The sequence below is a fragment of the Lampetra fluviatilis genome, chromosome 11, assembly GCF_964198595.1.
Source record: "Lampetra fluviatilis chromosome 11, kcLamFluv1.1, whole genome shotgun sequence".
Lineage (NCBI taxonomy): Eukaryota > Metazoa > Chordata > Hyperoartia > Petromyzontiformes > Petromyzontidae > Lampetra > Lampetra fluviatilis.
The window spans coordinates 2,190,427-2,209,931 of NC_136285.1; the positions used below are offsets into that span (position 1 = coordinate 2,190,427).

General features: G+C 46.5%; 1 protein-coding gene across 5 annotated transcripts in view; it reads right to left on the bottom strand.

Annotated features, from left to right (window-relative positions):
- Window positions 1-247: 247 nt before the first annotated feature.
- Window positions 248-19,505, bottom strand: part of AASS (aminoadipate-semialdehyde synthase) — a 57,130-nt gene continuing 37,872 nt past the window's right edge. For 4 of the 5 annotated variants that reach the window (XM_078860792.1, XM_078860789.1, XM_078860790.1 and 1 more), the window contains 10 exons: window positions 16,620-16,749; window positions 15,732-15,842; window positions 12,692-12,800; window positions 9,693-9,833; window positions 9,140-9,307; window positions 8,403-8,498; window positions 6,114-6,223; window positions 4,731-4,819; window positions 3,679-3,855; window positions 248-2,472 (listed from right to left, as the gene is read on the bottom strand). In XM_078860792.1, coding sequence (XP_078716918.1) covers window positions 2,357-2,472; window positions 3,679-3,855; window positions 4,731-4,819; window positions 6,114-6,223; window positions 8,403-8,498; window positions 9,140-9,307; window positions 9,693-9,833; window positions 12,692-12,800; window positions 15,732-15,842; window positions 16,620-16,749 — 1,247 coding nt within the window. In that variant the 3' untranslated portion in view covers window positions 248-2,356. Of the gene's footprint in view, window positions 2,473-3,678; window positions 3,856-4,730; window positions 4,820-6,113; window positions 6,224-8,402; window positions 8,499-9,139; window positions 9,308-9,692; window positions 9,834-12,691; window positions 12,801-15,731; window positions 15,843-16,619; window positions 16,750-19,505 lie in introns of those variants that run through there. The other variant, XM_078860793.1, reaches the window with a different exon arrangement.

The following is a 19,505-nucleotide window of genomic DNA, read 5'->3' on the forward strand; positions in this document are numbered from 1 at the left end:
GTTGGGAGTGTTTGCAGGGTTGCTCTGCCCTGTTCATGGAGCCTTCCAGTTCGCCTGTGCGCAGGACAGTCAACACCATTGCCAGGCGGGAGAATGTGAATGAAAACCCACACACTGGGAATTTCCCAAATCTGTGTAATTAAAACTGTTCTGAAGAAACGATTCCAGGTATTAACATGTTCTGCATTTCAGCAAGACAAGTCGGGCAGCATTTGTTGTGCCTCAAATTGAGACACCTGAAACGATGGCAGACAAATTTATATTTTATTTTTGTAAATGTGTAATTCTGTTGCATCGATGCAGTCATCATGCGGCATATGGGGAGACGTGTGACCGATTAAAGAGAGTACTGGACTGGATTTCGTACCCACCACATTAACAGGATCCCCGACTGGACAGTTACGGCCTGTATGTACACGCAGTGTTTGTATCACACTTTGGCTTCTCTAGTTTACAACCAATAGTGCTGCTCACATGTGATTTGTTACAGCAATAGAAAACAGGTTACACAAAGCGTTAAATTGCACTTCAAGCATTAGAAAATAAACAGCACTCGTGTCCGTGGTTATATGTACGAAATACGTACATGATACAGATTTCAAAGTTTTGGAAATGCTAAGTTATTCACATATGTAAATGTTATTAAACTATAAATAATAAAGGTTTTTGGGTTAGATCGTGTAAGTATAAATGTGTCGAAAGCCTCCACCACCCAATAGTCAATTAGTAAGGGATTTGTCATGTAAACAAGACGCCAAATAGTTACTTCAGCCCACCGGTGTGTTGGAGAGTAAATCCACAACAAATCCAATACACCGGTGGGCTGAAGTAGTAACTATTTGTTTTGTTTACGTGACAAATCTCTAATTGGCTGTGTCGGGTGGTGGAGGGTTTCCACACATTTATATTTCTGCGATCTAATCAAAAAACCTTTATTATATTGGTATGCTTGCCGTTGCTTCCACGTGCAATGGGAAACCGCACGACAGTGAAGTTTACAAAGCATTATACTGCTCATTATATAGAGCCAACTTCCCACACATTCAGTTATATGACTATGGCTGACCTTTTCAGTCATCCAGGAAGTCGTGCATATTCCTGCCCATTGTAACAATGCGTTAATACAGCATTTCGAAACCGTTTCCTACTCAGTCAGGCAGGCTTCATTGGTCCAACCGGTGGACAAAACACAAACTGCTCCCCGGTGGAAAAAGGCACCATGGCACGCTTGCCATTGCTTCTGAAGACCAAAAGATATGGTAACGACGCTCGATGCAATGTGTATTAAAACTAAATGCAAAGAAAACGTATGCATATTTGTACTAACATTACCGCAAAACCACAAGGCCAAATGTTCACAAATTCATGAAGCTGTTCGAAGGGTAAGGTATGAAAGTGTATTATTGGTCCCATTGCATGGGTATTGGTCCCATTGCATGGGTGTTGGTGTAGAACTTTAAAAGCACTTCACCGAAGGAACCTATTTTACATTGAGCGAGCTTCCTTTGATTCGACTTTGTGTGTCCATGGTACAGAAATGTATGCGTTACTTCCAGTGGACCTGTGGATTTAACTTAGTGCAATATTAATCCCATACTTAGGTTAGCATGTATAACTCGCGATTGGAAGGCTGCACGTTGAAATCCCGGTTAGGGGTCGACTCAGCTTATCACTGCACTGGAGTAGTAAAATTATTACCACTAAAAGTCAAGAGTGGTAGTTTTATGAATGCGCCCGGCTGTCTGCTCCCCACTCACCGAGTGCTACACGGCAACATAACAGGCAGCTTTCATCTCCCAGAAGGAATGGCATCCCGAGTGGAATAATACATACAAATGAAACTAAGCTGTAAACTATTAAACTATGTTTTATTTTATCTTGCCAGGTAAGGCCCACTGAGCTATGTAGATCTTTTTCAGGCGCGACCTGGCCAAAATGATAGCTCAACGAAGTGGCTTATCATGTGGAAATTTCGAGCAGCCAAATACATCGATTCTAAAAGTGGAGGGAAAACCGGTGGACCCGGAGAAAAATCCATGCTACCACAGGGAGAGATATGGAATTTCCTCAACTGACTCAGGGCCATCAATAGATTTAAGCTCTGTCCCATTGTTTGAGAAGAAATAAAACGTTATTTAGCGTTTACAAAATGACTGTAAAGTCATAAAAACAAAACATTAAGTGAGCAGAACATTCACAGCAGAGACAACTCATAACTGGGAAGAGTTGCTGACACTTGGAAAATGAATAGTTGAAAAAGCGAAATGGTGCTGGTGGAGTGCGGTGGCGCTAGGAGTGGTGGCGCTGGGGGAATGGTGGCGCTGGGGGAGTGGTGACGCGAGGGATTTCGGTGGCGCTACTGGACAGTGGTGCTGTCAGAGTAGATGATGCCCTCGGCACGGATTCTTTCCAGCAGGGGTTGGTAGATGCGAGGCTTTAGAGGTATCACCATGCCCTTCTCCCAGATCTCTCCTGCAGTCATACAGGGGGCTACGTGTCAGAGCATCACACACTCACAGATCTTTACCGGTAAACAACATCTCATCCGTCAGCCTACAGTAATTATATATTGATGGTTGCTAGGGTTAAGAGCCATTTTTGGCTAGTCTTGACTTGTGTCTCAGCACCAAGCTGTGTGTGTGAAACGAATGCTTATGGGTGTCCAGGGCGGCCTGGAATTCCATTATTAGTTTACTTCCATGTCACTGTAATCCCTATAGCATATGTTGGGAAACAATGTTGTACACAACGCATGTTTTGTGAGAGATCTGTTGATTGCAAAATTAGTCTAAATGTAAATCAGGGTTGGGTAAATCCAGGCTTTCCACCTCGGTGGCTTTGTCTCTCCATGTGAACAAATCAATGGATGTGCGCAAAGTTACATGTGAATGCAGAGGACTGTAAAACACGTATTGGGCTCTGCGTGTCCTTAAAAAGCTTGGAGTTTGCCAATCGCCGCTGCACACATTAGTTGTACAACTGTAAGTTGTCTCACTACATTCAAACATTGGGTATGGCATTGGTCCTCCATCCATAGGAGCTGTAAGGCTTCATATGAAACGTCTGACATTATGAAGAAACTCCTAGTCAATTTAATTGGAAACGTTCTCACCACTGACACAATGCCAATTGTTAGTTATTCTAATGGCATAGGCCGAGGTGTTAGTGTGCCTTTATGTCTCAAAGCAATGCATTCTTTCTCTCCCACCACAGGTCTGACCAACTGGTGTTGTCTTTATAGAGTTGCCAATGTGGAAATCGTTGTGTTTTTATATCTCAAAGTTATTTTATCATCTGAGCAGGGCAAGGAGTTGAGCAATTCAGCCAATGTGCCAGCTCATACTGAATTTTCTGCTGACTCATCCAATACTCCCTCATTTTTTTAAATATATATAACCTGCCACTCTACCTAGAGCTATGCTTACTTCCGGTATCGCACCTTGCTCGATATATCCCGGACTAGGAATAGCGACAGCACTGAGTATTGCATAGCCGTCAAACGAATTAACAGCGTTAAGCGCTGGATTCATATCCTGATGAAATTAACCAAAATTGCCTCCTTGCTATCGGAGGCAGTGGCACGATTTTCTGAACACTGGCACCAGGAGGGACATTCGCCATCGTGTGCATGGGACCCTGCATGCATGCGTGCGCAAGAGCGAGCTTTGAGCCTTGTACCGCTGAGCACCATCTTGGCAGCGATAGCGCAGGGGTAGCCCACGGTCTTGGCCATGGCCGAGTAGCCGTCGCGGTCTCCGTAGGACACCAGGTTCACCACCGTCTTCTCACGCACGCCGGTGGGCAGGCGCACGACCACCTCGTTCCTCAGGATGACCAGGTCACGCTCGTCAGGACCTGCGCACGCCGTACGCACCGCCACTGCTCAGCACCACTGCACGACCTCTATCGGACGGCGTTACCAGCATCGACTTGATAACTGAACAAATCCCTGCGCTTTCCAAAGTCAGCAAACGTAATTTTGATTCTATTTTGTGCGACATATTTCATTTTTGGAGCTAAATTTTACTTTATAGTAAATATGTAATCATGGCCAATGCCATTGCACTTTTGCTTATGCCAAATCCTGCAACTGTTTCAGAGTTGACACCAGACCTCCACAATCTGCTCTTACATAATACTACCCTCTGGCTTGCTATATATTTATATGTTACATGCATGCAATTAGCGCATGTGCACAAGTGATAATCTTTGGAATATTTATGGACAATGTTGTAATGCCACCAGAGGCCACACTCCAGGAGGGTAGAGGCAGGGACTGCTCGTCGCACACTGGGGATCGCATTCGATCTTTACCTCACCTTCCCCGCGCTGCTCACTCGGCTGTCTGCTCCCCACTCACCGAGTGCTACACGGCAATAGAACGGGCAGCTTTCACCCCCCAGAGGGAATGGCATCCCGAGTGGAATATATACAAATGAAATTCAGCTGTAAACTATTAAACTATGTTTTATTTTATCTTGCCAGGTAAGGCTCACTGAGATATGTAGATCTTTTTCAGGAACGAAGTGGCTTATCACGTGGAAATTTTTAGCAGCCAAAAGTGGTTGGAAAACCGGTGGACCCAGAGAAAAATCCACACTACCACAGGGAGACGCATACAAATTACAAATATACAGCAGGTGCCAGGACCGGGATCAAACCCACGACCTCCTGCATACCATGGCGAGGCAGTTAACATCTCGTCACAGCAGCGCCCCAAACTGCCCTACCAAAGGAAAGCCGCTCCTCCAGGTGGGCGGCCAAGGCGTCGACGAGGCTGGGGGCCTCTCTCACTAGCTGCGCTCCCAGCAGCCCCAACCTGAAACAGCACCAAGCACAATCCGTTCATGGCTCCTGTCCTGGTCTTCCCTCCCTATGCCTGTTTACTCCGAGCACCTGAGGTCTGGATTCCTTGCCAGCTTGTTCCATTCTGTTGCTCGCTCCCATAAACGCCACGCCTTGTTCCGTTCTCACAACTCCTTCCCTGACAGGCTTTTTCTTTCGTCGTCTCCCCGATTCTGCCCGCTTTCTCCCTCTATCAAAGACTTCACAACATGAACTGAGCCCATTCCTCACCGCATACCTGGACCATCTCAGTCTTTGCTTCTCTGTATGTATGTATGTTTGTTCTTCCTTTGTACCATACGTAACCGACCGTGCTAATTGGAGGTGATATCACTCAGGTAAGCACTACTTCTCTTCTCATTTTGAGATGTTCCAGAAGACTATAACTGTAAAAACTCCTGCCAGCTCAATATGGAATTATGTCACCTCTTGCTCAGGCTGCCAGTAGAGGTGAGCAAGACCCCAGTACTGTTACTGAGCATGAATATACTTTGCTTTGACTTGGCAACACAATGCAGTTGAGTTTACTTCACATTAGCAGACATATGGTACTGTAAAGACACAGTAATATGCATTAAACCAGATTTCAAAGTTTGGCCAGTGTAATTTTAAGTCGAATAGTCATTGATAGTAACAATGTTTACTTTATTTACTTGGGAAGGCCTCACTGAACCTCAAGACGTTTTCAGCAGGGTACTCTACAGGGCTGTTTGACCAATTACACTCGTTACTGTTTTTAATTGGGGAAGATTAACTGTTCATGTCTATAGAAAATCCACGAAGCACTGTGATAAGTGTAGTTATAGGCATTCCGTTACCACTCTTGTCCAATGGCCATCATGTGTCCTACCCATGCCCACTTGCCTTTCTCAGGCAGTCATTTTGGTAACCGTGATTTGCGATTGTTCTCTGATCACATGCGTTGAACTCTCCCTCAGCATAACCCCCTGGCGTGCATCGGTGCCGCATACCTGTCAAGCCCTTATTAGTGCCTACCTTATTACAGACAAATTCAGACCTTATTGGTCACCCATGCCCATATAAATATTAACGTTCATCCTAGAAAGTCCCATCAAAAGGGACAAACACAAATAGACACATTCTTTTGCCCGTATTGAAGCGGCTGTATGCCGTATGGACCTGAAAACTCAATTTCCCTGTACAAGAATACAGGTAAACCATATGGGTTGACAGGTATGGTGCCGTGCTGTGGAGCGGCTTCGTGAGGCCTCTGCGTGCGTGTTTGGGCGCGAGGGCCCTGATCTCACTGCTGCAGGGCACGCAGACTCTGCTCGTTGCCGCTCAGGCGAGCCAGCACGGCTTCCTCCAGGGCCGCCCCTCCCTCGTCCACGCCCAGCACGGAGCACATCAATTGCCTCTGCGCGACACAGACACAGCACACGCGGGCATGTGTCGCTATGATGTTCGTCTACCCAGGAAAGATTTGCAGAGCATCAAGACTCTTTTTCAGGAGGGTCCTGCCAGGTTCATGGTAGGGAGCGACATTGCCTTGTGCGATCCCAATTGAGTGATTTTGAGGTATTTTTTCAGCATTGGTATATATTGGCTAATGCCAGTTACATTTTGTTGCCAGAAGAAAGGGGAACACCTATACTCATATTTTGGTACTTGGCAAAGGAGGCCCCATGATGTAGCTGCTCACACCGAGCTCTCATTACTCTGATAGTGCATTGTCTTTGGGCTGTACACCTTTTGGCGTCCTCTGGTCTAACACCTTTTGAGACTAGGCTCCAAAGAAAGCTGTCTCTGGTGTGGACCAATCAGTTTCAAAGACAATGCATATATTATCAGAGTATGTTTTCTGTTTGCATTCTGACCACAAGTATTGTGGTTAATGCAGACATGATTCCTTGTAAAAGGTTTCAGTTTGGTGTTTTAACATCTTAACACCTGTTTTGTTGCCAGAAAAAAGGGGAAGATCTATTCTCATTGTAGGTTTTTTTTTGCTTTGGAAACCACAGAAATCTGGAGGAAACCCATGCAGAGCAGGGGGAGAACATACAAACTCCATACACAACGGCAATCGAGTCGGGAATCGAATCCAGCCCCTTCCTGCGAGGCACGAGTGTTACCACTGCGTCACCCTGCTGTCCTGTACAATAGGGAGATGCAATTACCAACGAAACGTCATACTCAAAGATTGTAAATGTTGTGGTTTCACGCTTCAACACACCGGTGGGCTAAAGTAGTGAACTATTTGTCTTTTGTCAACGTGACACTTTTTTACTGATTGGCCGTGTCGGGTGGTGGAGGGTTACAACACATTTATAAATAACGCGATCTAAGCCAAAAACGTTGATTATGAGAGAGAATATATTGGGCAGAACTCCTTCCTCTATTTACACACCCACATATATATTTTTTAGAGCGATTGGTTTTCCAGCATAATGTTACCCAGCAGCATTTGCTTAACAAGCCTGACTGCTGATGACACCCAGGAAGTCGAGACCGGTCCAGTTTGCCGCTGGACGACATTGGCCTAAAAAGCCAGGTGTCGGCAACCTGTGGCTCCGGAGCCGCATGCAGCTCAATAAAGACTGCTTCGTGACCTTATTTATTACAGGCCACTGTCTAGTGTTCACACACATTACAGCTTTTGAAAGAGGTTTTTTTACAAAATTAAAAAAAATGGCTGACCCCTACACTAGGCCAATGGGACTAAATATATATATTTATAAGTGAAGACAATGAACGTAGTCCTATGTATTATATGCCTTTATCCATAATGCTTTACAACAACACATAACGAGATAAAAGATAACGATGGGGGGGGGGTGGCAGGGGAGCAGGAGCAGAGCGGAGGAGCATGATGCATTGAAGCGGCGACCGCTTTGTGTTAAGCATAAAATATGCACCCTGCTGCTTTACAATAGTCAATAAAGACCCCCTGATATAATTCAAGACGAGTAGGCCATGTGTGCCATGGCCTTCTATCGGGGTCCAAATTTTCCAAATATAAAAAAACCTACTAATTTCTCAATTGGGATTACACATAGCAGCAATCATCACCCCTAATGGTAGGCTACTGCCTATTTACAGTCCAGGTGCCAATAGCCACTTTGTGCCACCCCGGGACAGCTGCCAATGCGGGGGGATGCTGTTTGAATGTTTGAGATGAGATGTGTTTTAAAGTGCTTTGAGTTTCTGAGGCCTTTAACCCATTCCCGTGTTTCTTCTGATTACGTTCTGATTACGTATGTGTACGTCATTGGAACGGAATCGATGCTGAATGGAATCGAAATTAAAAGACCATGCGGGAGGGCGTGTGGCACAGTTTGGCACCAGCTATCAGAGTGCGGTTGTGTCGCTACAGTTCTATGCGGTGAGTACAATGTCTTTAAAAACAGCGGCGCCATGCCTCTCTTAAATAAAATTAACGTTAACCGCTTGCGTGTTCCGAAATACAGAGGTGAACAGGACATCCCCTTTCCTGCAACTTGCAAACATCTCGGAAAGGGAAAGCGTTAAGCGCCATACGAATGTAATTATTATTATAGTTATGATTTTAAAGAGGGTAAAGTGTTTGTGCTACGCACCCAAGTGAGAGCGGGAGCCCCGGGCTGCAGGGCCGCATGTGGCTCCGTGCTGATCAGCCCCAGCTGCACAAACGCCTTGGCCACTCTGCAATAGCCCTGCACTCGTCCACAGCACAAGCAAAAACATCCACACAAACACACAGCAACGTATCAGCTCTCTTTCCCATCATATCTTTACCCAAGCTCGTATAACCCTGCTCAATTCAATTAAACAGTGTTCACGCTTATCTGTTACAACTCTGATGTTGCTGGCCCACATGACGTTTTGGGCATTTGGGTCTGTGCTCAGCAACTGTGTTAAGGAAAAAAAGTTTAACGATGCGGACCTGCATTCACACAACGTATTCGTACAATTTACAAACGTGGAACGTACTCTCTGCCTATCAAGATACGCAAAATAGATCACCATTACACTAACCGTGACGTCATTTATATTCATCCAAAAAAACCTCACTGAGTCTCAATATTTTCCCTTCAAGGGGATCTTGCATTGGGATATTTGACCAATTCCTGTATTTGCCTGTGGGAGGAAAGTGGAGTTCGTGGAGGATACCCACGTATGTGAGGGGAAAGGCTGGAGGGAGTGGATGAGGTGGAAATATTTCCATGCGAGTCAGACGTGATATGTTAGGATGAGCAACGGCCACCAGCCTCTTGTGCACCGTCTCATAACGTGCGATACATGGATGTGACGCTCGTGATGTGAATCGTAACGGACTCGCGTCTACGTAGCGCACCTTGTAGCGGAGGGTGCCTCGGAAGAACGTGGTAGTGTCGTGCACCCCGTAGTCCTTGACGTAGCTCAGGCTGTCCCTGTTGGGCACTCCCTCGAGGCTGAAGCCAGGCATGAAGTCGATTGGCTCCACCGCATCCAGCACCGAACCTCCAGCTGGAATCTCCACCACCTGTGGGGGCACAGCGCACATGACGTGCGGTGCTTGGCACCGCCATCCTTGGTCTCTGTGTGTGTGTCCGTTTCGCCCCCTGTCTGTCTCTCTCCCTCACCATGTGCTCTTGGGAAGGGATTCCTGTTGCCACAGCTCCCCCCTCCAGTGCTCCCCCACCATTGCAACCCCTACCTCTTCTCTTCCAACTCCACCCCTGTCATGCGCAGCGGTGATCACATGACTATGGCGGCCTGCATTTCTCAAAATATTCGGATGTACATTTTTTTTCCTCGATGTAATTGGGCCAACTAAAAGAAAAAAAATTCAGCCGGTATTTTGCAAAGTTGATTTTCGAAGCATCCTGAATTTAAATCGATCCCTGCGCTACGCTCCGTGCTGTCACCTGTCCGTGTCTTTGGAAGCGAGCGGGGTTGATGGAGGTGAGCAACACCCCGCGTGGGCTCCAGCTGAACTTATAGCGGAGAGGGTTGTCCGAGAACTCTGGTGCCGAGAGGCCCCCACAGAATGACACGTATGACTCCACCTACAAAGACACGCATTAACACACACACACAGATATAGATTTACAAAGACTACCCATATAGCCTTTACCAGACTGTTGGGGTAAGTGTTGTTATAGCGAGCATCTATGAGGACCAATACAGATTAACACACACCCCTTCACATTCACACACATGCTGCACATCACAACAAAGACAAGGATCCCCCGTACAGCCTTAACAGTGCTGTTAGCGAGTGCCTATGAAGGCTGGCACGGCACACGAGGGGAAGGGTAGCCAACACCAAGCCTAGCCGCCTTTGTCTCCCCAATGCTGATGTTAACACACAGCACCAGGTACTTATTTAATGCAGAGTCGACGTAGGGGAGGCCCAGGGCAAGTTCAAATATTCTCCACTTATTGGTCGTGAGTGGGAATCCATCTTGAGGAGATGGGTTAGTAGCACAGTGCGCTAACCACTACACTTATTGCTCCCCACACAACAACAACGGCCATTCGACACTGATATGTGGTGATGTTCCCACGGCGCTTCTGCCAGGCTAGGTGCACTCCAAGGCCATGTGAAGTGTTTAAGGCTTGCTGACAGGAGGTCACGAGACAGACCAAGGTTCCATGGGTTAATGGACTGAGATGACTGGCAGATGGACTGTGTCCTGTATTGTGCTAACTTTTATTCACACTTATACACATACCCACATACAGTGAGGGAAAAAAGTATTTGATCCCCTGCTGATTTTGTACGTTTGCCCACTGACAAAGAAATTATCAGTCTATAATTTTAATAGTAGGTTTATTTGAACAGTGAGAGACAGAATAACAACAACAAAAAATCCAGAAAAACGCATGTCAAAAATGTTATAATTGATTTGCATTTTAATGAGGGAAATAAGTATTTGACCCCCTCTCAATCAGAAAGATTTCTGGCTCCCAGGTGTCTTTTATACAGGTAACGAGCTGAGATTAGGAGCACACTCTCAAAGGGAGTGCTCCTAATCTCAGCTTGTTACCTGTATAAAAGCACACTCTCAAAGGGAGTGCTCCTAATCTCAGCTTTTTACCTGTATAAAAGACACCTGTTCACAGAAGCAATCAATCAATCAGATTCCAAACTCTCCACCATGGCCAAGACCAAAGAGCTCTCCGAGGATGTCAGGGACAAGATTGTAGATCTACACAAGGCTGGAATGGGCTACAAGACCATCACCAAGCAGCTTGGTGAGAAGGTGACAACATCTTCTTGGTTCTTTCGGTAAAGTCACGTAGAAAGGAAGTAATAAAATAATAAAAATAATAAAACAGCATCTGACGCTGTCACCTCGACAGACCTGGTTTTCACCTGAGGACGGCTGCTTGCGTTGTGGCCGAAACGTCGTGAGAATTGTTTTATTATGTTTCATTATTTTTATTATTTTATTACTTCCCTTCTACGTGACTTTACCGAAAGAACCAAGAAGATGAATCCCTGCAGTCACGAAAGCTTTAAATCGAAATTTAAGGTGACAACAGTTGGTGCGATTATTCGCAAATAGAAGAAACACAAAAGAACTGTCAATCTCCCTCGGCCTGGGGCTCCATGCAAGATCTCACCTCGTGGAGTTGCAATGATCATGAGAACGGTGAGGAATCAGCCCAAAACTACACGGGAGGATCTTGTCAATGATCTCAAGGCAGCTGGGACCATAGTCACCAAGAAAACAGTTGGTAACACACTACGCTGTGAAGGACTGAAATCCTGCAGCGCCCGCAAGGTCCCCCTGCTCAAGAAAGCACATATACATGCCCGTCTGAAGTTTGCCAATGAACATCGGAATGATTCAGAGGACAACTGGGTGAAAGTGTTGTGGCCAGATGAGACCAAAATGAAGCTCTTTGGCATCAACTCAACTCGCCATGTGTTTGGAGGAGGAGGAATGCTGCCTATGACCCCAAGAACACCATCCCCACCGTCAAACATGGAGGTGGAAACATTATGCTTTGGGGGGTTTTTCTGCTAAAGGGACAGGACAACTTCACCGCATCAAAGGGACGATGGACGGGGCCATGTACCGTCAAATATTGGGTAAGAACCTCCTTCCCTCAGCCAGGGCATTGAAAATGGGTCATGGATGGGTATTCCCGCATGACAATGACCCAAAACACATGGCCAATGCAACAAAGGAGTGGCTCAAGAAGAAGCACATTAAGGTCCTGGAGTGGCCTAGCCAGTCTCCAGACCTTAATCCCATAGAAAATCTGTGGAGGGAGCTGAAGGTTTGAGTTGCCAAACGTCAGCCTCGAAACCTTAATGACTTGGAGAAGATCTGCAAAGAGGAGTGGGGCAAAATCCCTCCTGAGATGTGTGCAAACCTGGTGGCCAACTACAAGAAACGTCTGACCTCTGTGATTGCCAACAAGTACTAAGTCATGTTTTGCAGAGGGGTCAAATACTTATTTCCCTCATTAAAATGCAAATAAATTTATAACATTTTTGACATGCGTTTTTCTGGATTCTTTTGTTGTTATTCTGTCTCTCACTGTTCAAATAAACCTACCATCAAAATTATAGACTGATCATTTCTTTGTCAGTGGGCAAACGTACAAAATCAGCAGGGGATCAAATACTTTTTTCCCTCACTGTAGCTCTCATACATCCACATCCATCCATACAACTGTAGCACATGATTCGCTGCTTTTTTTATCATTGTCGATAATTATTAGGACACACTAAATATACATGAAGACCCAAACACCGAATATATACATTTCCACTGTGTACAATACCCACTTCTCACCTGGTAATGCATTCTGTATTCTCAACCCATTCTTTGAAACCACCCACACATCTACTGTTAGACGTCTATTCTCACCATGGTTATTGGCAACCACTCAGCATTGCCCATACCTGGCCATCCATCTCCCGGGCTTGATCAAAGCACTTCATGGCCAGCATGTGGTCGATGCCAGGGTCCAGCCCCACCTCATTGACGACCGTGATGCCTGCATTCTGGGCACTGAGAGAGACGACACGCATCCCACGTTCCCCGTCAGCTACTGGCGCACAAGACCACGGGAAGAAAGTGAACGGGACTCAACGTTATGCCATAGGGATGCTGCCATTGGTGTGGTCGAAATATTGGAGATAGGTTTTTGAAAAATCCACCTTGTCATCAGACTCACGGCAGAATGTACATTTTTCTTTGGGTCTTTCGGTAACGAACCTATCTACATGACATACATTAATGCACATACATCTATGTGACTTTACCGAAAGACCCGAAGAATATGAATTCCTGCAGTCAAGAAAGCTTTAAGTCAAGAATGTACATTATTAATGCACATATATAAAGTACATACATTAATGCACATACGTTATGCATGTTAATTAACTGTGAATAACCAAACCAATAATAGATATTTATTTTATGATAACAGGTTTTCCCCTTTTTTCTGGCAACAAAACAGGTGTTAAGATGTTAAAACACAAAATTGAAACCTTTAACAAGGAATCAGGTCTGCATTAACCACAATGCTTGTGGTCAGAATGAAAACAAGAAACATACTCTGATAATATATGCATTGTCCTTGAAACCTTGAAACTGATTAGTCCACACCAGAGACAGCTTTCTTTTGAGCCTCTGGTCAAACCAGAGGACGCCTCTGGTCTAACACCGTTTGAGACAAGGCTCAAAAAAAAGCTGTCTCTGGTGTGGACATATCAGTTTCAAGGACAATGCATATATTATCAGAGTATGTTTTTTGTTTGGATTCTGACCACAAGCATTGTGGTTAATGCAGACATGATTCCTTGTAAAAGGTTTCAGTTTGGTGTTTAACATCTTAACACCTGGGGAAAACCTATTATCATATTTTGGTACTGGCAAAGGAGGTCTCATGATGATATCTATTTTTATTTATCTGAAAACATTAACCCCCCCCTCCTCTGGTCTTCGCCCTTGATTGGCTCATAGGTGATGACATCGTATTATCCCTCTATTTAAGACCGAAACTGGAGGAAGATTTCTCCTAAATTCTGGCAGGTGTCTGATGATGCTAGTTGTAATGACCGGCAAAACTTTATGGTACTCAAATTGTAAATTTTGCATGTTGACTCTCCAACACACCGGTGTGCTGAACTAGTGACTCATTGGTACGTTTTGTTTAAGTGACAAACCTTACAAATTGGCTGTGTCTGGTGGTGGTGGCGTTACCGACAGATTTTATTGACGCAAAATAACCCCAAAAAAATCCTGTATTATGGATAATATCGGTCGCGAAAGCCCTACACTGCAGAGTACACAATTAAACGTGCGATTCATCACAGGTAAGCCCACACCGGCTATACAGGCGAGGTAGTAAATACCTTGCCACCGTGGCACCCTTAGAGAATAGTACATGTGGACTCACCTTGTATTAAATCCCAGTTCAAACTATCAGGCAGACCGAGAGAATAGTCCTGTGTGGACTAGCGTTGTTTTAAATCCCAGTTTAGAGTGTCAAGCAGCCCGGGGGAATAGTTTGTGTGGACTCACCTTGTAACATTTCCCTTGTTCAGAGCTAGACAGCTAGAATACTTTATTGTCAATTCACTTTGTAATATGTTTCTTTCTCAAAAGTATCAGGTAGATACCAAGATTAGTTTCAGTGTTATCTTCCCTGTGTACATTCGTTAAACAAAACCATTAACCCTGGCACTGGGCGAGGGTCCTCTAAAAAAAAATGTCCACAACCTTAGAAGTTAAATGGAGAACACCTCCGCAAAGACTTGGACAGTGCCGTGGTATAACAGTCATCACACTGGACCTGCTAATCCATAGATCCCTGGTTCAGTTTTCCCAATGCAGCAGTTGAAACTACTTTTAACATTTTTTTTTACTATTCATTTTACCACGTAAGGCCCAACGTGCCAAGCTCTATAGCTCTTTTTTTCAGAAGTGACCTGGCTATCACAAATGATAGCTCAATGAGCTGGCTTATCGTGTGGACATTTCTAGCATCCAAATACTCTAAATGCATGTTGATTCTAAATGTGGAGGGGAAAACCGGAGGACCCGGATAAAAATCCACGAGATCATGGGGGGAACATGCAAACTTTAAATAAACAGGCGTCAAGGTCAGGATCGAACCCATAGCCTCCTTTATACCAGGAGAGGTAGCTAACATCTTTCCATCGTGGCACCTTATACAACAAAGACAGTTGCAGGATTATTAAATCCCCTCACCTTTGTTCACACAGCAGTGGCAACTTTACTTTTATCGTTACATATGGCCACGTTTAAACTATGAAATGAAGGGGTCCACGACTGTAAAATGCAGTTATGGATGCGCTTTACGATCATCATCGGCGATTACTGCCTCGTGAAACTAGATGCGGCGGAATGGTGGTGCAGAGGATTGTGCACTGCACTATGAATGTGACAAATTCAGCTGCATTCCCATCACGGCTAAGATCGGTAGAATTAGAACCAACCCTGGGCCTCCCCTTCATGAGCACAAACCGCCCAGCGTATGAACAAAAAACCTTCATGACTGTCATGACATGGGGAGACCTTCATCCAGCAGTGGATCATCCAAAAGTTGGACGTTAATATTTGTATAATTGTTAGTGTTATGTTTAGATTTTTTTAAACAGCGTCATCAACGTTGTAACAGGTATATAGCGTTCACACGTTTCTATAATTGAGCAAGGCAATAAAAGCTTTGGAAAAGAGACAGTGGGAGACAATTCCAAGGTGCAGCAGCGTGGGCAAAAGAGCAAGGAACCAACAGCATTGTGACCTGCAAGTGTGGTGGTGGGGTCCACGACACAGGTGAAAGAATCACATTTATTTATAAACCGGGTAGTCACTCTCGCTTGGGAGACTATCGCGGCCTCCCGAGTGCTCGTGCGGTGAAACTGAGCGAGGAGCGAGTGAGTGAACGGGCGCATGGCATCGGTTGCACACCTGCTCTCCAGGTCCCTCATGGCGGGAGATGTGTAGCTGGCCGTGACCATGTTCACCGAGTGCTCGATGCAGTGCGTAGCCACCATGGGGTGCATGGTGTATGGTAGGAGGCTGTGGCGACAAACAAAACAAGGTCCCCCACGCGATTGCAAGAGCGGTCGGAGCCAACGGCCATTGAAGCTTCATATTTACTCATGACTCGTGAAATAATAATAATAAAGGTGACGAAAAAAGAACAGTCTTTACCCTTTCAGGCAAGAATAACAAACAGACACTTATCACAAGGCATCAAGTCTGCATTAACCACACATTAGAAAGCCACTGGAGCTATGCACTTTAAAATCTTCATTGAAAACTCATTTCTTTAAAAGTGCTTTTTCTGTTTAGTTAGTTGTCCTTCACCCGCACCTCTGCTAAGCACGGAAGTTCAACATACGCACAAACATGCTTGGGGTAAAACTGGATACTGGCAACAAAAAGGTCCCATAAATAATCAGAATGCAGCCACTGCAGCACAAAAAGTGCACAATGCTCCACGGACACATTAAAAAAGAAACGTACGCAGCACAGCACACCACAGCAGTTCACCAACACAGTGGGTGCCGCAGGCTGCAGCATGGATACCGTGCAGGAGAAATCTAGAATGCATGCGGGGAATGTCAGCTCCATGTTGTGGTGATGAAACACACGGATACACAACGTGAAACACCTTACTAACACGACATTCGCGGATACACAAGATGAAGCAAATGCCTTACACCACACACTCATCACAACATTTACAAACAACAGCACTTTGATTGGCATTGTGGCCTTGGTAACCTGGAGGGGGGTCGTGCGGGGGACAAGTGGTCCAGATGGGATATGGGGTCAGAGAAATGACGGCACCTGATGATGAGGTGATGGTCTTTGATGAGACTAGAGAGCTTCTCCTGCTCCTTGCCGACGTCGATGGTTACCGGCGTGGTGTTTTGGTAGCGCTCGGAGATCTCCCTCACCTGCCACGCGGGGCTGGACGCTGTGCACGCAGGGACACACGCGCGCACGGGCACACAGCTCAGCATTAGACTACGCGGCGCTGAACACAAAGCCGCAAAGCATTTTGCATTGTAAGCCACACTTGTGGAATATAATAATACTAATTATCATTTATTTGTATGCGAGCCACGTCTTAACACCAAAATGGGACGAGAAATTCACAGAGACGCAACATGAATACGATCCAGGGTACCCCAGGTAAACACAACACAAACCAGAAAAAACACCACACAGACACAACACGAACCAGCGAGAACACCATAGAGACACAACATAAATATGATCCATGGTCCCCAGGTAAACACAACATGCACTAGGCTGGGCGATAGTAAACACGAGAGGCCCCCAACATGAGAGAGAGACCAGGGATTGACCACACAGGTGTCCAGATCGACAATCTTGGAGGACCCCTCAGATCCCCACTCCAGCCCAGGATCCCCTCTCCGGAAGCAGCAATAACATTAACCCTCTTCTTGGTTCTTTCGGTAAAGTCACGTAGAAGGGAAGTAATAAAATAATAAAAATAAAACATAATAAAATAAAATAATTCTCACGACGTTTCGGCTACAACGCAAGCAGCCGTCTTCAGGTGAAGAATGAGACACTACCAAGCTAGGAGCTTATATATAAGCTGGGTTACAACTCAGTGGGCTCACATGACATTGACTTCTCCAAGACAGAGGTTCTCTGCAAGCCATCTGGCTATCATGAGAGATTCGTTCATGAGGCGATCCCCATATACAAACACAGAGACAATTTTAACCGAGAAGATGGATTCTGGCTTAGCAATCATTGGAAGGACGTAATAAACCATTTCGGATCTTAACTGATTGTGTTCACGTTTATGGTGACTTTCCACTCACTGGCATTGCATTCTCCGCAGGGAATGGATTCTTTGCTCCGCTGCAAGTTTTCCCCCCACGACTCACCCATTGACATGACGGTCAATGGTACAGCGTATAATAACAAATAGTATAACATTTATATGCTTAATACAATTGTAATAGAGTTCACGACTCTTGGACGCCGGAGTTGGAGGCACACGGGTTTTATTCACACAGCACGGTTCTGGCATACAACACTAGAGGGGGTGTCAGCCCCCTCACCCGGCTAGCTGGGGATACACGCGCTAGCTACTTCCTAGCCTGCCTCCTAGTCCTCCTCTAACGGGCTAGGGGAGGCTATCTGGCCCGACACTGGTAAGTCGGGCCCGGTACCCTGAGTCCCAGACCAGCGCTGACAAGAGCACCGGCTCTGGATCTCGGGACCACGCCGCTGGCTCGGTCCTGTTCGGCCCTGATAAGGACGGCGAACCAGGGGAGTCCAGGGCTCTAGCTAAGACGTCTTCAGTCTTCACTGGTTAGCTTAACAAGAACCCCGAGCCCTTCGATACATCCCCTTTTATACCCAACCCCCCGCTGAGGGGTGGGGCCCCCCCCGGGGTGCCTGGCGCGGACGTCGTAGAGAGCACCTCCCCGTGCACTCACGTAGCCCCGCCCACTGTGTTTGTTTGCCATAAGCTGCCATGCATAACGGGCTCTCTCTCTCTAACACCCCTACATCACCCCCCCCCCCCGCATAGCTTGCAGCCGTCCCGGCTGCCAACATACAAAAAAAATTACAATAAAAGCGCATTTACCCCCTGACCGCGCGTGTGCCTCACTATTTTTCAACAATAACAAGAACAACAACAAGAACACAACAAGAACGCAACAGCGAGAAGAGAAAACAACCCGACGCACCCCCCCCCCCCGAATAAATACGAATTCCGTAAAAACAGCCTATATACAATTTGCAGGGAACCCACCACACACACAACACATGGCGAACCCAACATATGTACATCCAATGAGCCGGGAACACACCACCCACACAACACACAATGAACACAACCTATGTACACATCTTCCGGCCTCACAACAGTCTGCGCATTTTAGCGCGCGTCCTTGCAGCGGGCCTCTCACACGGGGTAACCCCGGGTGGCGGACCGTCAGGTGGCAACTGTCCATCTCGGAGTGAGTCCTCATCCGACGCCGCGTGACCCTTGGCATCCCCAGGAGGGGTGATCGGGCGTGAGCCCGTCACTCCTGATGCACCTGGAGGTGGCACAGCCGGCAAGGCGTTAGGTGAGAGCGACGGAGACGGACCCAGTGAGTCGGTCGACCCCCCACATGTTTGGCCACGCGTGTGTGAAGTGGGGATGTGTACCGCAACGAAGGGTTTTAATCTAGAGGGGTGCACGAACCACCGCCGCTTCCCCCATTTGATGCGATCGCACTGCGGTCGCAAAACCTCGACCACCTCCACAGGGCCCCGCCACGGCCGCACCAGCTTAGAGGAGGTAGCAAGTGGCACCTGCGGACAGTGCAGCCATGCCTTGTCCCCCGGCTTCCACTGCAGCATGTGCGCCCGACCCAGTCTGAGCCGCTCATTCGCTTTCTGACGGCGGTCAGAGTTTTGCATGGCAGCATCCCGTGCCTCAGTTAATTTGGCCAGATTAAATTTTACATGGTCAGCCAATTTAGTTTTACTCTGCGGCGCGGGGATCTGCAGCTGGGCACGAACAGGCGGGTCAGGTTCGCGGCCGTACATGAGGTAGAAGGGGGAAAATCCCGTAGCTGCATGGGGGGCCATTCGGTATGCCGCCAAGACCCCTTGAATTCGCAGGTCCCAATCGGTCTGTGAGTCCGAAACCTGCTGTGACAACATTGACGTGATGGTGCGATGCAGACGCTC